At 34.8% G+C, this 20,755-nt stretch overlaps 1 protein-coding gene across 2 annotated transcripts; it reads left to right on the forward strand.

The window, feature by feature from the left end:
• The first annotated feature begins 2,530 nt into the window (after positions 1 to 2,530).
• On the forward strand, positions 2,531 to 7,027 carry LOC149559205 (RING-H2 finger protein ATL13-like). 2 transcript variants are annotated; one of them, XM_089833128.1, is made up of 2 exons: positions 2,531 to 3,977; positions 4,637 to 7,027. In XM_089833128.1, the coding sequence occupies exon 2, from the start codon at positions 4,661 to 4,663 to the stop codon at positions 6,275 to 6,277; it is 1,617 nt and encodes a 538-aa protein (XP_089689254.1). In that variant the 5' UTR covers positions 2,531 to 3,977; positions 4,637 to 4,660; the 3' UTR covers positions 6,278 to 7,027. The 2 variants fall into 2 exon arrangements, with proteins under 2 accessions (XP_089689254.1, XP_089689255.1); XM_089833129.1 differs by lacking the exon at positions 2,531 to 3,977 and adding an exon at positions 4,110 to 4,320.
• Positions 7,028 to 20,755: the final 13,728 nt, after the last annotated feature.

A 20,755-nucleotide genomic window follows, 5' to 3' on the forward strand; every position in this document is an offset into this window, starting at 1 on the left:
AAGTATAATGTTGAACACCATTTTTATCCAAGGAGTACATAATACACCACTCTAACTTGGGGTTTTCATTACTTAAAGAATATGAACTCTGTATAACTCTATTTTGATGCGTTATTGAGAATTGAATCCCTGCAATAAATACAAATCCTTTTATAAAAATATATAAGGCTGTTGCAATATAATACAAATCAAATATTGATGTGATATGAACAAAAAAAATCCAAATAATATGAAAGACAAGAAAGTCATAAGGCAGAATGAGCCATAGAATATAATGGAAAAAATGGAGAGAGACAACTACACTGGTTTTACTTATCTCCAACTCAACCCAAAAAAATATCAAAGCTTTGTGAGTATTCCAGAAAGCAAGTATGAAATATAAAACAAGTGCAATATAATGACTTAGTACTTGCCTTAGTTTTAATAGTTTTTAGTATAATTCTAATGTTAAAATAATAAATTTATCATAGCATATAAAATATTTTAATCAACGCAAATCTTATATAGTTAAATTCTGTTCATATATATCATATTTACTATTATAAATAAATTATAATATAAAAATACAAATATTTTAATAATAATAATATATATTAGTGTTTCTTAAAATATAATATAATATAAATGTAGATAATGTTTTTAAAAACATTTTAGTTGAATGAAAAAATTAATTTTTATAAATAGAATATTAAAAGTATAAACATCTAAACTAACTTACTCACAAATAAAAACATTTAATTGTAATCCTGTGCATATAAGACTCAAAATGATTCACCCAATCAAATCATCAAAAAATATTTAATAGAAATTATGTAGTTAAAAAACTTGCATATAACTATATGCATTTTATAATTAAATTTGAAAATGCTAAATTAAAACTAGTAAAAACAATAAGTTTTAATCACGAGTTAGACATGAAATGCAATGCACAATAAAATGCATATATGGTGAAAGTTTAATGAATATAATGCGACCGCTAAAGCCAAATTAAATGCCGGTCATTTATTTAAGCCACTTTCCTTACATAGCAATAAAAGAATTTAATGAATTTAAAATTGTTTAAATCACTAGCAAAAATAGTAATAACTAATTAAAAAAATAGCATTTAAGTGTGAAAAATATATATTTTAATAATAATATTAAGAGACATTTAACATTTGGTAATGTTTCAAAAATTTTGAAAACAATAAATTTTAATCTAATAAGTTTTAATCACGAATTAGACATGAAATGCAATGCATAATAAAATACATATATGACTGCTCAATAAAATGTATATATGGTGGAAGTTTAATGAATATAATGCATCCAGGAAGGCCAAATTAAATGCTGGTCCTTTATTTAAGCCACTTTCCTTGCACATAGCAATAAAAGAATTTGAATGGATTTTTAAAAATGTTTTAAACCACCAGCAAAAATAGTAATAAACAATAAAAATAATAGCATTCATTTGATAATGTTTCCAAATTTTTGAAAAAAGTAATAATAGTATAAACAGGGCAAAAAATATAGTCACTAATAAAGTGCAAAATATAATATAAACTAAAAAAACATATAAAGCCTAAGGTCTAATAAATTTGTCCTATTGCGTAAATGCAAAATAAATGATACAAAGAAGGCCCAACACAATGATTAAATTTTCCACTACTATAATCTCATGGACCATAAAAGCCCTACATTTATAGATAAGAGTTCAGATTAGTTGGATGTCTCCCTCTTGTTAGGTTATAAACTCCTGGCGTCCTCCCTGGTTTATATGGTAATCTAGCTGCCGAATCAATACAAGAATCATGACAGAAATCACCCCCAACTAAATAATAACTTTGTTCATCACCTAAAAATAAAAAGTTCATCACCTAAACCCCAATTATAACAACACAGCTGGATATTAAATTGGCACGTGAAGCAGAAAGTAATGTCTCAACTACACACAGAGGCCGAGGAGAATTAAAAAAGCAGATAATAATTTCCATAACAAAGTCCATAGGCAGTTTGATTTACGGAGTACAATAAAATATCATTAAGGTGCCATGTAAAAGTCAATGCCTGGTTTGAATTACCAAACGCAATTAAATATCAGCCAGATTTATTTATCAGTCGTGGCCAGCTAAATGCCCATTCTCTCTCTTCCGGAAGGTTTGATAACTTTGTTTATTAGCAGTGACAGATGGATGCAAACTTCACTGGCAATATCATCCACAAAAACCTTGTCTTTGCATGGCCATCTTGGAATTAACAAACCAATGTTTCCAATTAGTTTTTTAATCACATCAATATCAATGTAGTATTTGATCAAATGTGTTTTTTTCAATATTGAAAGCTCATAAAACGTTGAAGAGTTAATGTCTCAGTAATTGGGCATTTAATTTACGATGCTGTATGCAGTTTCTTGGTTTGGATTAGTTTTAAATCACATCAATATCAATGTGGTATTTGATAAAACGTTGAAGAGTTTAATTTTCAGTAGTTGGGCATTTGAATTTACAGTGACTTCAGGGTTTCAATTAGATTTTAATAATAATCACATCAATATCAAGATGGCATTTGGTAAAAAGACATGCAAATGTTTCAGTAATTGGGTTTTTTTTTAAATTGCAGTGATGTAAGCAATTATATGGTTGCTCTTCCATTTATAAGGAATGGAGCTCGGCATTCCATGATATTCCGGTAAAATTGTCAAACAAGACAACCAAGAAAGACCCTTCTGAAATCACAAAGTGACTACAAAATACAAAAGCCCAAACATCCATGTCTTCTCACAGCCCCAAAAAAGGCCATGTTTGTTCACAGAGGCCAATGCTGACTCCATGCAACTCTATAACCATATTATGGATATCAGCAACAAACCAAGGAAAGGTCACATCTTGACTCCCACAATACAAACCATCATTTGCAAATAAGGGCATGTATGACAGATCTGTCCTAGAATAGAATGATGTCTTTTACAAGTTAAAAAAAATTTAGCCCAGGCTTCAATACCAATGTTTCTTCTTTAGACTTGAAGGATGAGATGAGTTTCAGGATGGGATTTTAGCCATGGATGGAATGACCCCATGTGACCTTGGGGCTTTTACCAAATTTGACCACCACATCTCATTCAAGCACCAGGCTGAATACCACTGTTTCTTCATTAGAGTTGAAGGATGGGATGAGTTTCGGAATGGGATTTTGGCTATGGATAGAATCCGCCATGTGACCGTGGGGCTTTTGGACCAAATATGACCACCGTCTCATTTAAGCACCGCTACACCCATTTGGGACTGGGACAGGGCATATTAAAATCTCCTGTGAAGTGCATTGAATTCCTCATCTGCTTTAAACAAGTTGAAATCCGTCATCTTCTTCCCTTGATATCATTAAAAATCACACTAACTAGACCGCTTCCGCGTTTACTGCAATCTTGCAATAATGGCAACAGTAACAAGTTAACGATGAAGAGCCATTGGGGCTGCACGTGGAGTTATGTCCAAAGCAGACATGTAAAGCTCTCACGGTTTTGATAATGAGGAAGAGTCAAATATGCATTAAAAATCACACCTACTACTTTTCCAATGCATTTAATGCATTGCACTAAGTGAAACTTTAGGCCTATTCAAATCCTCATTTCTGGGGTTGGTCTGGTTTAATATACGCTTTTCAAGATCCAAACCAGACCGAATTGTATTCTTGGGTTTTGACTTTTTAAGGCTAAAGATTCAGGTGAATTCTCCGAGCTTGTTTCGTTATGGCGCTTAGATATGGAAGAATTATGTGATAGAGCCTCATCACCACCGACTGCAATTTCATGATCTAAAGGGTTGCGCAACACGTATTACAAGCAATTGTTTTGCAGGAATATCATGCCTAACACTCCTTTAGAGTAGGAGGAGGAGGAGCTGTTTAGATTGCAAGTCGGGAGGGGTGGTAGGTTTCGAAAAGGAGAACTTGAAAGAAGATTGGTACACAGTTGGAAAGGCATCTGACATGACATTGAAAAGGTTAGTTGAGATCTTGAGCTCTAACTGCTGCCATTTTCTTTCCTACTTTCTTTCTGTCTGAAGAGGAAACGCAAAAGTGGGTCATTTTGTCATCTGTTTTTGAGGTTTTCATTGTTTCTTTCACATTTCATAGCCAAGTTTGAGAATCTGGCTGACGTTTGACTAATACTGCAGACTGTTCACCATGACACTGTTTATATATGTTGTGGTGAACATGTATGTTTTTGTGTGATTATCGATGACTGTTGCGGCTAGATAGTTTGAGAAAAAAAAAAAAAAGTATGCATTTCACTGGAGTTTCACTATTTTCTTTGATTTGGACCTCTGCTGCATACCCAAATATGTATGTGACTGAATTCTGGACTGGACTGTAATCTATAGGCATATTTGATGGTTGATGTGTTTTTTATTCGAAACACATACATTGCACTATTTTTCTTTAATTTCGAGATAAGTGGCATACCCTTGTCTGTATGTGACTGATTTCCAAATTGGGTTTTAACCTTTATAATAGATGCATAAATATATGGAGATTTTCTGCTAGGTTTGATGCTATATGTGTGTGATAAAAGATCCTGTGGCTATGATTTTTAGTGGAGTAGTGGTATGTACACATTTTAGTACAGTTTTGAGAGTTATTCTTTTCGTTTGCATTGCAGAGGACGCTATTGAGGACGGTCAGAATGCATTTGCTTCCCTCAGATAGTTTTACGGGAGGGAGATTGGTGTCATTAGAGGGGTATGTTCTATCGCCTCCTTCTCCAGTAGACCTTGTGTCGTATCCAGCCAATCCAGTGCCACCTACAGTTAGAAAATTTGAGGGCAATGTCAATGACATTAATCCAAGCATTCTGGTGATAATAATAGTATTGGCTGTCATATTTTTCATATCAGGATGTCTCCATCTGCTGATCAGATTTCTTGTGAAAACACCGAGGAGAGGAGACCCGGGTTTGAGTCAGGACAATGTGACAGCCCTACAAGGACAGTTGCAACAGCTGTTTCATCTTCATGATTCCGGTGTCGAGCAGGCCTTCATCGATACACTACCTCTGTTCCTGTTCAAGGCTGTGAAAGGAGTAAAGGAAGCTTCTGATTGTGCGGTTTGCTTATGTGAATTTCAAGGTGAGGATACTCTAAGATTGCTCCCAAAGTGTAGCCATGCTTTTCATGCAGAATGCATTGACACATGGTTATTATCACATTCTACTTGCCCACTTTGTAGGGCAAGTTTGTTGCCCGATCGTAACAATCCAAGTTCCCCACATGTTTTTGTTGTTATTCCATCGGATGAAGAAAGTAGAGAGTTTGCAACGGATACAGAGGAATTAGAATGTGAAGAAGGGTCCAGGAATCTTGCTGGTAGCGGACAGAATGATAGATATAACAGTAATTCACCTCCCAAAACCATGAATGAGTACTTACAAAAACCGAACAATGCTGTGCCACTAGACAAGGGTAGTGTGGTGGGAAAGATGATGCCCATCAAGCTCGGCAAGTTCAGAAATGTTGATGGTCAAGGTGAAGCTGACATGGCAAGTAGTAGCAGTAGCAACATTGATCCTAAGAGATGTTACTCTATGGGCTCCTACGAGTACGTCTTGGACTCTTCTAATCTGCAAGTATTCATAGCTCCCACACCTTACAGGAAGCAATCTAGTACCAGAAACTTGCCACTAACTCCAGGGCACAGGCCTAACTTGTCAGAATGCATTCTTCCAGAGGAGGTGGAGAGATCGATTCAGATGACTCCTCATATGGACTTTGTATGTGAGAGTAAAATAATCAAGGCCATTCATTCTCTCAGGCCTAAAAAGGATGATACTACCGCAGACAACACTGCTGTGAATTCAGGGCTTCAAAGCCACGAAATGGCCGACTTTAAGAGCAGGGAATCAGAGTCAAGTGCCAGTGTAGGAAGTAGCAAGCGTTGGGTTAGGCCGAAACGAATCCAATCAGGGTCCATGGAGATGTCAGGTTCCTCTAGGAGGGCTGTGTCCTTCAGGTTACCTTTACCAGTTGATACTAAGTTCAAGCAAAGTACAAGCAGGCGGACATTGTCAGAGACAGAAGTATTAAGCTGGGATGAAAACGAGCACTTGCCTGGTCCAAATCCCAAATCATGGGATTTAGGGCCTAATGTTCCTGCTTCTAATGATAGCAATAGTACAACAAGCAATGAAGCTGCAGAGAATATGGTGCCATCATTTGCCAAGAGAACTCTTAACTGGTTGGTGGGCAGACAGAAACGAGTTGTGCATGCATCTTTAGGAAGGAACCAAAGTCAAGAGGGGCCCTAATTTGTTAATGAGAAGTTGGAAGAGGGTTTTGTATGTTTGTCTCTCACATTTATAGCAGGAAGTTTTTGACAAGGCACACTAAATCAAAAGCTTCAAGATCAATATAATCTATTCAGACCAACGAATGATATCAGGTAGAAACATCAATTTATGGTGAAAATCAGATCAGTGGGGTTCTAGTTACAGCTCTACTTTGAGAAGTTGGTCTTGTCCTTGGATCTCTAGAAGATTTATTTGATGTGGAGGAATTATACAATTGGGAATTTTAGTTGACAGAAAGAAAGCTAGGTATGCCTTTTGTATTTAAGAGAAGGTGATCCAAATTCCCATTTCTAACGTTTACATTAGAATCTACATCTGAATATAGGCTTCTGCTTTCTGCTGTTATAGATATTTCATATTTGTACATGTGTACCGCCCAGGATACCATTTTGCAATACAGACATTTTATTGTTCCAGCAATTATGTGCTTGCATGTTTGCAAATGCCTTTTTGTGATGTACCACCTACTTTAGGAAATATAAACTAAACCCCATTTCAAAGTTTTAAGTCTCTTGTAGCATGCGGTTGTAGACTGTCAACTTGATGGGTGAAAACTGAAAATAAGTGTTCACATGTAGTGTCCAGGATTAAAAGGACGAGTATTGGTAATCTTCTCTTTTCTAAGGGGATGAGGAATATTCACTTGTAACGTTCAGGATTCACATTTCAAAGATAATTATTTAGTGCTCTTGCTCATTTTGAAAATGATTAGAATGGTAACCGCACTATAGCATGCTGATTTGTTTTTATAATAATATGGAGATTACCTAGATCAATTGCATTATATGGATATTCATGAAATTTGAAAAATAGACAAATTTTTTGAACACTTGGAATTTACTCATCAAGGATGAGTTTTTTTGGTTATTCTGTTCCTTTTTAATGAGATGAGGATGGTAACCACACTTTGGTGTGTTTATTTGCTCTTGAAATAACTTGGAGGTTCTCGAGACAGATTGTAATATCCAGATAACCATGTAGATATAAAAAACAAAGTGTTTTGTCATTTAGGTAGTGATGAATGTAGTTAAACTATCTATGTGAAACTTCAAATGTGCATAATCTTTACGCTGCTGAATTCTACTTACTTTGTCCGCTTCTATCTGTTTTATGGTATTTTTGTCCCTGTTTCATTTATTATTGTTGATAGGACGAAACATGCTTGTGTGGCTAATATATCATTTGCCATTTATTATTGTTGATAGGAAGAAACGTGCTTTTGTGGATAAAATAATGGCTTGAGATGAAGAAGATTAAGAATGCCACATAATGTTTTTGCAGTTGTCAGTGTTTGCACAATTTCATTTTCTCAATTATTGATCTACTTTCATGTGCTTGGATTGTTTGTCCGTTCTCTTAATATGAGGCAAAAAAAGCCTGCAACAAGGTTACAGCATGGTCATTAAAGTTAATATCGTGAAATATGAAATTTGGTTTTGGGAATTTCATGTGTTATCAGGGGGCGTAACAGGAGACAGTTCTGTAAGATTCATAAATTTTAAGGAATATATTGAAAATCGTACATAAAAGCTAGACTTCCATAATGCTGAACAGGGCAGATAAGAAAGAGAGGGATTGTCTATTTTTATTATTTAAGGACAATCCATAAACATCTTAAAGAAATCAAAATGCTTCACTGCAGTTAATACCAACTTCAGATGGGTACAGACGAGCATTTGCGATGCCCTTAATGGCTGTGGGGTGTTAGTACCAATATTGAAACCCTTTTTCATGTTTTTAGTCTTCTTTATAAGAAGTCTGTACCGAAAGAAGGCTACAAAAAAGATGAAAACATCATGGAAACCGTTGGCAAGTTCTCATTTTCTAGCGCCTCTTCTTGCAAGAGAAGTATCTCAGCTAGCAAAGGATAAAAAATTATGTATATTTATTTGATTTTCATTGGATATGCTTAAAATTGTGTGGTTATAATCAAGAAGTTGGACTTCATGTTTTCTGTATGAAAAGATTAGGGTCTGACTGATGGAAAAGAGGATTTATAATGGAAATGGAAGGGCAGATTCCATCCTAATTTACAGATTGGGTGAACATTGGTACTCTGTTAATCTACTTCGCTACATGTGAGCTTAATGGAAGCAGAAGTTAAAATTGATTTATGGAGATTATACCCATCTAGGGGTTTTCAGATTAAATTTTAAACATATTGAAGAATAAATCCTGATTTGTAGATGATTATGCGTCTGGATTAGAATCTGTCTGAGATTTTTGCATTAACATTTGAGATCCCACTCTCTGTGATCTATTATCAGGATGAAAGAGAGCTAAGAGAATGAAGAATCCATTATCAGGATGCAAGAGCGCTAAGAGAGAGTGAAGAAATTACACCTGCTATCTGAGTTTGCTCAAATGACAAACGTCATTAAGTGGGTAAAGAATATCAGATTTGTATTCCAAATTTAGGGCAGTCCAAACTAAAAACAGTTCTAACTTCACTGTGAGTTACTTTTCTTAAATCTGAAGAACATGGCAGGGGACACTGTAGGAAATGTATTGGCAGATGGAAATTTGCGTTTCTCGTAAGTAGAGGTTAATTTTGTATATGGAACATGAAGAAGGTAAAAGTGAAGGGGATTTTTAGGTTTCAGAGAAACCAGTAGACATTGGGCTATATGAGTGCCGCTGAGGGGAAAATAGGAGTGAGAATATATGTAGTATAAATTTGTATAAAAAGAATTGTTCATACCATTTTCCTTTACCATGGATCTATGACTGACGGGAAAAACTCTTTTAACTCGTCAATATTCACATGTTATTCTGAGTTGAAAACTTCTCTTCTTGATTTGAACATGATTAACATGGCTTAATAGCATTTGAAAACTGCAGTACTTCCCTTGACCATGATTGACACAGCTTGATGTAGACAGATTTATCAGTATTAATACACAACACAAACCAGGGAGAATTATCCCCATGTTTGTATTTTCTTCTCGAAGAGAACAGAGTGAGGCGGTCGTCAACTTATTATGTTCTGTGGGTCCTCTCATTAAAGCATCGAGGTACTTTGTTCTTGATTTGACATCGATCTAAAATGTTGCGGATGAAAATGTCTGGAACGCCCCCACCACTAGAATGGAACTGTTGATTCCTCACCTGGAAATAGGGTTTTATCTACGAATCATCTCGTGATATCCCAAACTCACTACGTTCAATGGTGTTATGATGATGAAAATATCCTTTGTGGAAAATGGGTGTTGCGTAGGACCATCAAGGCTCATTTATATGGTTAAAGATTAGTTTCTATTATCCTTGAACTTCAGGATAAGCTCTTTAGGGTGACATATTTAAAAATGTTGCTATGCTTATCCATTGAGGGTTGAAATTCAAATTAAGCATGACTCATGGCTATATTTATTTTTGTAAAGGGAAATACAAGTTTATATTTCACATTTAAAAAAAAGGAAGTTAATAATTATTGTTATATTTATTATAATATTTGATGGATTCTAATTGATAAATTGATTGAATCTACAAATTTCAATACTGTGCCTATAATTGTAAATTTTATTGTGTAAATAAATTTGCAAAGATATGATTTAAATTAAATTTTCTTATTGTAAAATTTTCTAAAAGTGGATCATATTTTTTGAATTTGCTAAGATTACATATGCGAAGTCTATACTCCTCTTCCTAATGATAGATTGATGAATACAATTTGAAATGTCAGTTCAAAAACACTTGCACAAAAAAGATAACATGTTTAAAGTCAAATAGAAGGGCATGTAAACAATCTCATAAGCTTTTGAGTATTAGATGGAGATCTTAGAGATTCATATTTTGTAACAAGAGTTTTGCATGATGTGTCTATTGTAGCAACCATTTTGCATTATGTGCCTTTGAAATGTTTAATATAGACTATGAAAATAATGAAGGGACTTGCTTCAACTCAATTAAGTAATACACTTCAATCCTAGCATTGAAAGCTTCTATAAATCTCCTTAATTTTCTTAATTAAATTCAATTGTCATAATTGGAAACGATATAGATGCATATAACCAACAAAAACAAAATCATGTTATAAACAAGATAATGAGAGCCTTAAACAAAATCACAATCACGATTGTTCAATTGAAGTTAAGATTCCAAGGGCTTATTTGCTATAGAAGGGATACTTCAAATGTGAAATCAATTTTCCTTACTTTTGAAATTGTCGTGATATTTCAATTATATTTATGTAATGTTCTTATCAAAGTGTATTATTTATTAATTTTGGAGTAGGGGTTGACTCTCTTTTATAATAAAATTAAAAAGTTGCATCAACCCTATTAATAGAGTTGTTGCATAGGTACAAAACTCCATTAATTTCTCCCATTTCACCTTTCATGGGCAATCTTATTAACTTATTAGCATTTGATGTATAATATTTTTGGGAAAACTGTACTGCCCCTCTTGTTTATAGTCTCAATATTTACTTTTTTAACCATGTGTTAATGGATGCATAAGTCATCTGTGTGTTTGTACTTCTTGTCATGATGGCCAATTGTGGTGTAGTTTCATCATTTTCTTTATGAATCATGTCCATATTCTATTTGATGTGTTTGGATCACATGCATGTTCGAGATGTGCTTCCTCGAGATGTCAGTTGATTGTCACCTAAAAATCTAGATGCATGATTTAATTTAATGTGTAAGTTGATTGAAGTGTGAAATATATAAATGTGGAGGAGAGATGGAGGTGCCCTAGCTTGGTTGCAAGTTTGCATGTGTGGGTTCTGTGGAAGTGTTTTAGCAGTAGAGTAGTTTTTTGTTTATTGCGTTGGGTGTTGTTTTTGTCTGGCGTCTGCAGGGACTTTTTCAATTTGTTGGCAACTGTTCTAGTTTTTGTTTGTTTTCCTAGTTTCAATCTTTGCATGGCAGAGATTTCTATGGCATTAGTTTTGGATCTTTCTCACATGGACAAGGCTCATAATGGGTCCTCTTCAAACATGTATGCTCAGCAAGCAGATACATTTTATATGAGTGCTGGCCATGATATGAAGAAGGTAATGGGTGTCTTCCTAGAACCCAGGATCACCTAATTTTGGTCATTCCTCCTGATTTGGTGGAAGAAGATGTCTCATATTGGAGTAGACATGCTCTAATTTGTAAGTTTCTTGGTATTCATATTCCTTTGTCCACTCTTAAGGCTTCGATCCGACATTCCTAGCAGATTGACGGAGATGTGAACATTATGCTTGTGGCAAATAGTTATTTTCTCGAATATTGCAAATTGCAATAGAGTTTTCGAGGGTGGCCCATATTTTTATAATCAGGTTGGATTATTTATTAAACCATGGCATGCAGGTTTTAGTTTGGCTGAAGAGATGCCTTCTCGAGTTCCTGTCTGGGTCTATCTACCTCGCCTCCCCCCAGAGTTTTGGTGAGAAGACATTTTACATAAAATTGCTAGTCTCTTGGGAAAGCCTGCGGCAGTTGCTTCACAATCCCTTGATAAAAAGGTGATTTCTTTTGCCCATATTTGTGTTGAGATAGATCTAAATAATTCCCTACTGGATTCGATGGAAATTTGTTTGGGATCTTCAGCATGGATTCAATAGTTAGATTATGAATCTCCTCCTTTTTGATGTCGGTGTTGTCATGGGTATGGTCATCTCCTACGAAATTGCCCTAAAGTTCGTAAGGATGCTCATTCCCCTTCTTCAACACCTCCTCCTTTGGGTAAAGAGGACAAATGGAAAGCTCCGGGAAAGGACAAGGAAGGATCTGTACCTATTAAAACTAGGGCTAAAGGACGAGGTCAGAAGAGACCATTCAAGGATAGACAGTTAAATGGAAGCTTTAACAGGTCTGAAGTATTGCAGAATTTAGCTTTGGAAGAAGGGGTTCCGCATGTGGTCACTTCTAATAGTGTTGGGGTTAGTATGGAGGTTGTACCAGCGCTTGAACTAGAACCAGTTCAAGCTATTTAGGGACAACAAGAGGCTCAGGTGACTTTAAATAATTCCATAGCGGATGACATTGTTTTTGCAGATTTAGCTAGAGAAGTTTTAGTTTCATCTCAAAATAATAAGGGCTCATCTCATAGATTGGGAGTGCAACAATGACCCCTTAAGAATTTTTTTGTAGATAACTCCTTAAAAGGGCAGAAGACAGACCTTGAAAAGATAAAAATGACTGGAGATCTTTTGGTGGAATTTGGGTTTGTTAAACCTATTGATGCTCACTTTTCTCAAACCCCTCAATGATCTTTCTCTCTTGGAATATGAGGGGTTTGAATATCACCTGTCGTCAAAAAGCTATTCATGATTTGATTGCAATTCATTCTCTGGATGTCTTTTGTGTTCAAGAGAGTAAGGTTTCTATTGAGGTTATGCATTAGCATGCTCCACGCATTTGGTATGTTGGTCACTGTCAAAGTATTAGTTCACAAGGGAATTATGGAGGTTTGGCTCTATTTTGGGACCCTCATAAGATTTCTCCCCTTTGGTGTATTTCTAGTCATTACTCAATCTCTATGGTGGTTGCTGCCTTGGACTTTGGTGAGACTATTCTTGTGACAAATGTTTATGCCCTTATTGACATTCATGGGAAGATTTGTCTCTAGGATCACATTAGGTATGTGCGTTCTTGTGCTCCTTATTTTCCTTGGATTTTAGGAGGCAATTTTAATTCTATTTTAAGTCTTGAGGAGAAAAGAGGAGGTTGGCCTAGGCTTGGCCCTGCTTCTAATCTTTTTCAAGCCCAAGTGGATGTTCTTTCTGTTATTGATGTTAAGCCTTCAAATGGGGTTTTCACTTAGAATAATAGATGGAGTGGTCAGGAAGCTATCTCAGAACATTTGGATAGATTTCTTGTTTCATGTTATTGGGTTGGTGGTGGCCTAATTACAAGTTCTTAAATTCTTGATTGGAAAGGTTCTGATCATTGACCTCTTCTTCTCCTGTTGCACTCCCTAAGAACCCTTCTTTTAGATTCCAGCTTATGTGGCTCTGAGACTCGCCCCTTTTATGATTTGGTGGCTAAGTGGTGGAGAGAGGGTGGCCCAACTTATGGCACGACTATGTTTGTCTTTGAGACGAAACTTAAATATGTCAAATATCATCTTAAGAGATGGAATACTTCTTTCTTTGGGAACATTCAATCTAGAAAGAGGAATGCTCTAAATCATCTTGCAGTGATTACTCACCAAATCAAGGACTCTGGACTTACAGAGGCTCTTGGCAGGGCAGAATCCTAGGCTATGCGAAATGTGGAAGAATGGGAACTTCGAGAAGAGATTTACTAGAAACAAAAGGCTCACATTGATTGGCTGCAGGAAGGGGATAGAATTATTGCTTTTTTTCATCATTTGGTTCAGGCTCGCCATAATGAAGGGTATATTTCTTCTCTTATTACTATTGAAGGGCTTACGATTTCTTCTCAGTTGGATATGGATAAGGCTTATGATAGAGTCAAATGGAGTTTTCTCCAAAAGATCCTCTTGGCCTTTGGTTTTTGCCAATAGTGGGTGAACTGGATTATGAGTTGTGTTACTTCAACTTCTTTTTTTGTTTTGGTGAATGGTGTTCCTTTAGAGCCCTTTGGTGCCTCTAGAGGACTTCACCAAGAGGATCCTATTTCACCTTATCTTTTTGTCATTCTAGCTGAGGGTTTGGGCTGCTTTCTTAAGCTTCGTGCTCACTAGGGTTTGATTCATGGGTGGAAATGGGGTGCTGGCTTGCCTCCTATTTCACATCTTCAATTTGTGGATGATACTTTATTTATGGGACAAGCCTGTCTTCAGGAAGCAACTTCTTTTAGGCATGCTTTGGATGTATGTCTTGCAACTATGAGACAGAAAGTTAATGAGAACAAATCCTCCATTTTTTTCTTCAATACTCCCTACGCTATTCGGAGGCGTATTGCTATTATTTTGAGGTTTCAGATTGGGTCTCTTCCCTTTGTTTATTTGATTATTCCTCTTACTATTGGTAGACATCCTAGATCTTCTTGGAAAGTTTTGCTTGGTAAACTATGACAAAAGGTTAATAATTGGACTCATCGATGGCTATCAATTGTTGCTCGCTTGACTCTATTAAAATCAGTTATCCAAGCCTTTCTTATTTACAAGTGGTTTTTTTTCAGGCTACTCCAATGTATTTTCTTCAAGAATTTGATGCTCTGTCCCATCAATTCCTTTGGAGTGGGAACCTTTCAACTTCTACATGGAGTCTGGTTAAATGGGAAATGGTGTGTAGACCTTAGAAGGAGGGTGGCCTTGGCTTACAATCAACTATTTTAAATGGATAGGTTCTCACTGCAAAACTTTATTGGCATTGCTGTATTAACCAACATCAACTTTGGGCTCGTATTCTCACCCATAAGTATTTTCCAAATATTGATGTGGTTGAAGTTCACCACTTTCCTCTGGAAGGGAGAGGATCCATGATTTTGAATACGCTAAAGTTTGGAGCTCAGTTGATTAAAGATGGTCTCTTCTAGATTTGTCATTCGGGATCACAAGCTTTATTGTGGCTTGGCTCTTGGGATGCACACCCTCCTATTCTTATCACTTATCCTCAACTACATGCCCTTTATCAAAATTTTAGTGTTGCTAGTTGGGACATAGTTAATTTTTATAAGATAGGGTGTGTTAGAGGTTTGGCTCCTTCCTTTCATTGGAAACACCCTTTTGAATGGCCTCCAGGAGGATTTGAGGAGGATAGGAAGGAGTTGTTTCAGATTTTGCAGTCTCGTGAGTGTACTACTTTGGTTGGTAATGATGTTCTTGCTTGGACAACAAAGATTTATCTGGAAAATTTTCAGTGTCTGCAAGATATGTTGAGCTTCTTCGACAAATGTTGGGGGACATTCAGATGCCTTGGTGGAAGCAAATTTGGTACAAGTTTTCTTGGACCAAATGTAATTTTTTAATGTGGTTGGTGGTCCATAGATGATGTCTTACGTGGGATAATTTATGCAAGCATGACTTCTAAGGACCCTCAATGTGTGTTCTATGCCGAACTAGTGAAGAAAATATCTCTCATCTCTTTTTCCAATACTCTTTCAGTAGACATATTTGACACTCTTGGTGGAATGTGTGGAACCAATCCTGTTGGCATGTTTCCTCACTGGTAGAATTCTTTGCTTGCTAGGGTAAGGCTACTGTCTAGACTTCATTTCTTCAAGTTTCCTAGACTCTTGGACCCTCCTTTATTATTTAGCATATCTGGTTGGAAAGGAACTGTTGAATCTTTAAGGATGAGTTTTTAGAGGTTCCTCATTTGTGGTGGAAAACTCTCCATTCTTTGGCGAAAACTATTTTTGCAAAATGTGACACTTCTGAGGCCATGGAACCAGGGGAGGATATTTTAATTAATCATCTGAATATTCCCCCTCACATGGAAATCTACTAAGAAAGATGTGTAGACATCCCTTGCGAAAGATAAATAGTGTGGGAAAGTGGAGTGCCCCTTCGTAGGGTATTATTACAATCAACACAGGTGGGTCTTCCAAGGGGAATTCAGGCCCTGCTGGCATTGGTGGTGTTGGTAGAGATAGGAAGGGGGATGTCCAGTTTGTGTTTTCTATAAAGGTCATCACAGTAACAATCTGATGGAGGCCATAGCTATTTTGTATGCTGTGAAGAATGCTTGTGACCTTGGTTGGAGAAGGCTTGTTTGTGAATCTAATTGACAAGTGGTGATACGTCTATTGAATCAACAACATTATGAAGTTGTTAATTGGAAGTTAGCTTTGATTGCTGACCAGATTCATAATTTGTGTACTTCTTTGGAGTCTGTTACTTTCATTCATATTCCTAGGGAATGGATTAGTGTTGTTGATTGTTTGGCGAAGTGGGCTTCTGACCATATGTGTAATTGGAACATTTTTGATAAGACTCAACTTCCAATCGGCTTGTTCCATCAACTTGATCACTTGGTTGATCTTGATAGGGCTGTGTGATGCCCTTTCTTTGTTTGTACTTGTTTCTCTTTAAGCTTGAATAATATATGTGGATTAAATATAATCATGATATTATGATGTTTCAATAATTCATGTTAAATGATTTGTGATGATGTACCCAATTTGGTGTTTATGATACATTGTGCTTTGGTAATATATATACATTGAGTATATAACTTAACATGTGTGCGGAGTGGTTACAAGTAAAGGCTATTTCTCCATGTAACCTTACAAGTTAGATTTATTCCCCATCAATGGTTATTTTAAAATTTTCACATTAGCATCCCTATTGTATTATTCAGTTGTACTAAAATCAAGTATGACATGTGGCATGTTAGCCTCATTGTTGTTAGTGAGAATGAGGTTATTTATGATCTAACTATTAGTGGGGACCTATTCAAATGTTAACATAGGGTCACATTAGTTATATCCTAGGTGACATTTTATAAATTAGTTATAGCTAGGTCATATATCATTATTTACTTTTAGTCACATAGGTCATTTAATATTTTCTTTATTAAATGATTATTATTGAACATTTAATGTTTGACCAAGGGCAGTTGTGCATACCTCATCACACCTTGTCTATATAAAAAAGATGCTTATATAGGTTATAAAAACCTTATTCATTATATCAATATTCATGCAATATCTTTTTGCAATGGACACATTGTTCAATTGGCTAGATTGATAAACTATGCAACCTATTACCATGGTTGCATACCTCACTTCTTTGCCTTCTATACTACTGACTCTCATGGCTTGTGAATCATATTTGGCATTGTGAGATGTTGCTAGTTGTATTAATAACAAACTAAATTAAAATGCAAAACTAAAATTGTAAATGCACAAAGGAAATAAACTATTGTGGAAGGCATTTTTCTTAGTCGGTCCTTCAAAGTATGCACCTTCATTGTGAGTTTATTAGCATGTCAATAGTTTTAACCTAGAGCCAAATCAAAGGTGATTTTGATTTCATCCATGTTGTGAAATACACAAGTTTTTAATTTTATCTAATAGTTTAATTTTCACATTTTTCATAAATAAACATTTAAGATTTAAAAATTATTACTTATGAACTCTAGTGAAATAATTTGTGCTTTGGGAAAGATAGGAAAATAAAAATGAACTTAAGTTATTTAATTTTCAAAAAAAATGGATAGGGAATTCCGAGCTATATTCAATTTAATCACATTTATTAAATGATTAAATATTAAACTTATGCATACATATATCGTAAATCTAAATATTAAGTATTAATTATTGATATATTTAAATGTCTTAAATTGAATTAGGTGGATTTAGGGTTAAATTAATTTTAAATAAAGTAGGAATATAAATGTATTATTTGATATGAAAATAAGAAAAGGGGTAAAGAGAGGTAAAATGCATTATTTTGGGTAATTTGTTCTTTGTGAAGAAACTAGTTTGTCAAAACTTTTGCCTCTTCAATTTCATGGTTTTGTGATTAAGGGAGTAATTGTGATGAGATTGTTATGGGATTTGAAGCATTTGTTTATGAGAGGGAAGGTGATTGTGCATGTAGGTGATTTTTCTTTCTTCTTTGGCATGCGTGTGTTTCTGAACATTTTAAATTTTGTCAACTTTGGAGGCAAGTATTCAATCTCTTATCAAATGTTTATTTTTATTCATTTTGAGAGTTAAGATTAGGATTAGGGGAGTATGAAATGCTTTAGCATTATTTTCATTTGAAAAATTAGAATAGTGATAGTTTGTTATTTATTTTTTTAAAAATGTGTCATTATAATACCTACTATCTTGCATAAAACATAAAATATCAAATTGTTGGTGTGTTCAATTATTGTATGTAGTAATTCTCCTAATACCTAAACACACATATTACTTAAGTTTTCTTAGGGACCACATAGTAATATCTCCACTTTTGGTGGTTTTAGGAAATTATAACTTTTTCTTCCTTATATGAGACTTCAATCTTTGGTGGACTTATCACTTTATCACATTCACCAACTTTAGTGGGCATGTCACACTGTCACCTTTTTCCATTAGGTGGATTATAGGTTATCACTTTATATATCATGTCATAAGATTCAGAAACTTTTCATAATCTTATGCCTTCCCTTGTCTCACCTAGGCCTATTTAACCAAGAGGCCTCCTTTGTAATAGTAAATATAGTCATCCTCACTAATTCAATTGATTCAATCTACTCTATTGCATTCCTGGTGAAATATAGTTTATTCTTGTCATATATACATGTGTGTGTATGTGTTTATACATATGTACACACACACACACACACACACACACACACACACACACACACACACATGTACATACATACATACATACATATCTATGTATGTATGTATGTACATGTAATTATATATTTATGTACATATATATTTGGATGTGTGTATTATATATGTGTGCATGTGTATATGTATATATATACACACACATACATATATACATATATGTATGTATGTATATATATTTATATATTTATGTATGTATATATTTATATATTTATGTGATGTATATATACATATATACATACATACATATATATGTATGTGTGTACATGTATATATATGTATGTATATGTACATATGTATGTGTGTATATGTGTGTGTGTGTATATGCATGTATATGTATATGTACACATGTGTGTGTGTGTGTGTGTGTGTGTCATTTCTCAAAGCTCCAAGATCAAATGAAAGACCAAGATAACTTCCACAAGTTATTGGCAAGAAAATTGTATTAAGATAAAGTAATGATAGTATCGATCATGGGCATAGACATTATTGGACATCATGTCAAATGTTCATAATAGGCCCCCTTATATAGATAAGGTTACAAGGGATAATGATAAGGAGAAGTTAAGCTATCACTTACACAAGGTAGAATCACATGTCCACCAAAGGTGGATCATTCTCCATTATGCAATCAAGTATGTGTCATGATGAGTATGACAATGTGATATGTGCAATAAAGGTGGATCTCACACAAAAATTGGAATGAGTAACAAATTTTGCCACCTAGAGTAGGATTTCCCAACACCACGTGCTTAAATGAGGTGCAAACTCCTAGGTGTTTCAATGATAGACTACTATGCAATGCATTCTCCTAAGTAAGCTTAAGCAAAGTATAATGAGCAAATATTTAATTACACCAACACCCCCCTTCAGTGAAACTTAGGGAAATGCACTTAAACTCAATACAAGATGGGTCCCAACTACTAGACAATGTTAGATACTCATGTACAATACACAATGCAATACATGAAATGCAATCTCTCATAAAAAGGAGAAAGAGGAAAAACTTCATGGGAAAAATCCTCCTCCAAAAAGATAGATGATCTATATCTAGATAATACAAAAAAAATTATGCACTTTCAAAAAATATTGCACCTGAAAATGAGTTCATATGAGCCCAAATGAGGCCTTGAAAGTTGCAAAAAAGGATTTGTGATTTTCAAAATAATTTATGAAAAAGACCCAAAATCACTTGCACCATTGTGTAAATAAATAAAAATTATGCCAAATTAAGAAAAATTAATCAAAAAAAGGAGTTTGTATGACTAAGATATCATTGTTTGAAAATTGCCTTTGATTTTTTGTTGAATCATTTTCGTCGCACCTACAAAATTGAAATGGATCTAGATATGGCCTCAAATGTTCGATTTGGATGAAATAAAATTTAATATCAAGGTTTTTGGACCTCCTCCATGTGATTTCAACCTTTGATTTGTAACAGTAAGCTCTAACTTTTATCTACAATGGAAAGTCACAAAATACGAAAACTCCAATTTTCTTTGAATAAATCTTGTAATGATGACACCTGAAATTGTCATATTATATATGTACAACTAAATAAAGCCAAGATTGATATTCTTGAGAATATTTACACCTTTAGAGATTTGATGCTATGGTAGAATAACTCTAATACCACGTTCAAGTTTTAGGTGACTCAACAACATCGCTAGAATCAAGTTGAAGACCAAGATAACTTCCACAAGAGATTGGCAAGAAAATTGCATTAAGATACAAGAATGATATTATTGATAATGGAAATTGTTGCACATGATGTAAAATATACATAATAAGCCTCATTATATAGGCAAGGATACAAGAGATAATGATAACGAGAAGAGAAGCTATCACATACATTGTTAGGAATTGAGGATATTGTTGGCACTTGGGATTGTTGTAGAGATGTTGTATTGGTGGCAGGTTTTGGACCATTGATGTCAATATATATTATTTACTTCATGACATACTCATATTTTGTATATCACAAACTACTTTATATATTAGCATAGACATTGATTAATAGATTTGAATATGCAAGCTTACATTTGTGCAGAAAAATGATTGTATACATTATGTCTATGCTCTCTATACTTTATGTAATATTATGGATTAGTTACAAATAGTTTTGTTAAGACTAGTAGCAAGCCAATGTGCAAGAAAATATGACTTAGGAAGTTGCAAACATTTTCCTATATCTAATTGGCGAACAAGAAGTAATGCTAGCGAGCAGGGAAGGTGGTGGAAA

Source organism: Cupressus sempervirens, chromosome 5 (assembly GCF_028749045.1).
Source record: "Cupressus sempervirens isolate cs-2001-9-10 chromosome 5, ASM2874904v1, whole genome shotgun sequence".
Lineage (NCBI taxonomy): Eukaryota > Viridiplantae > Streptophyta > Pinopsida > Cupressales > Cupressaceae > Cupressus > Cupressus sempervirens.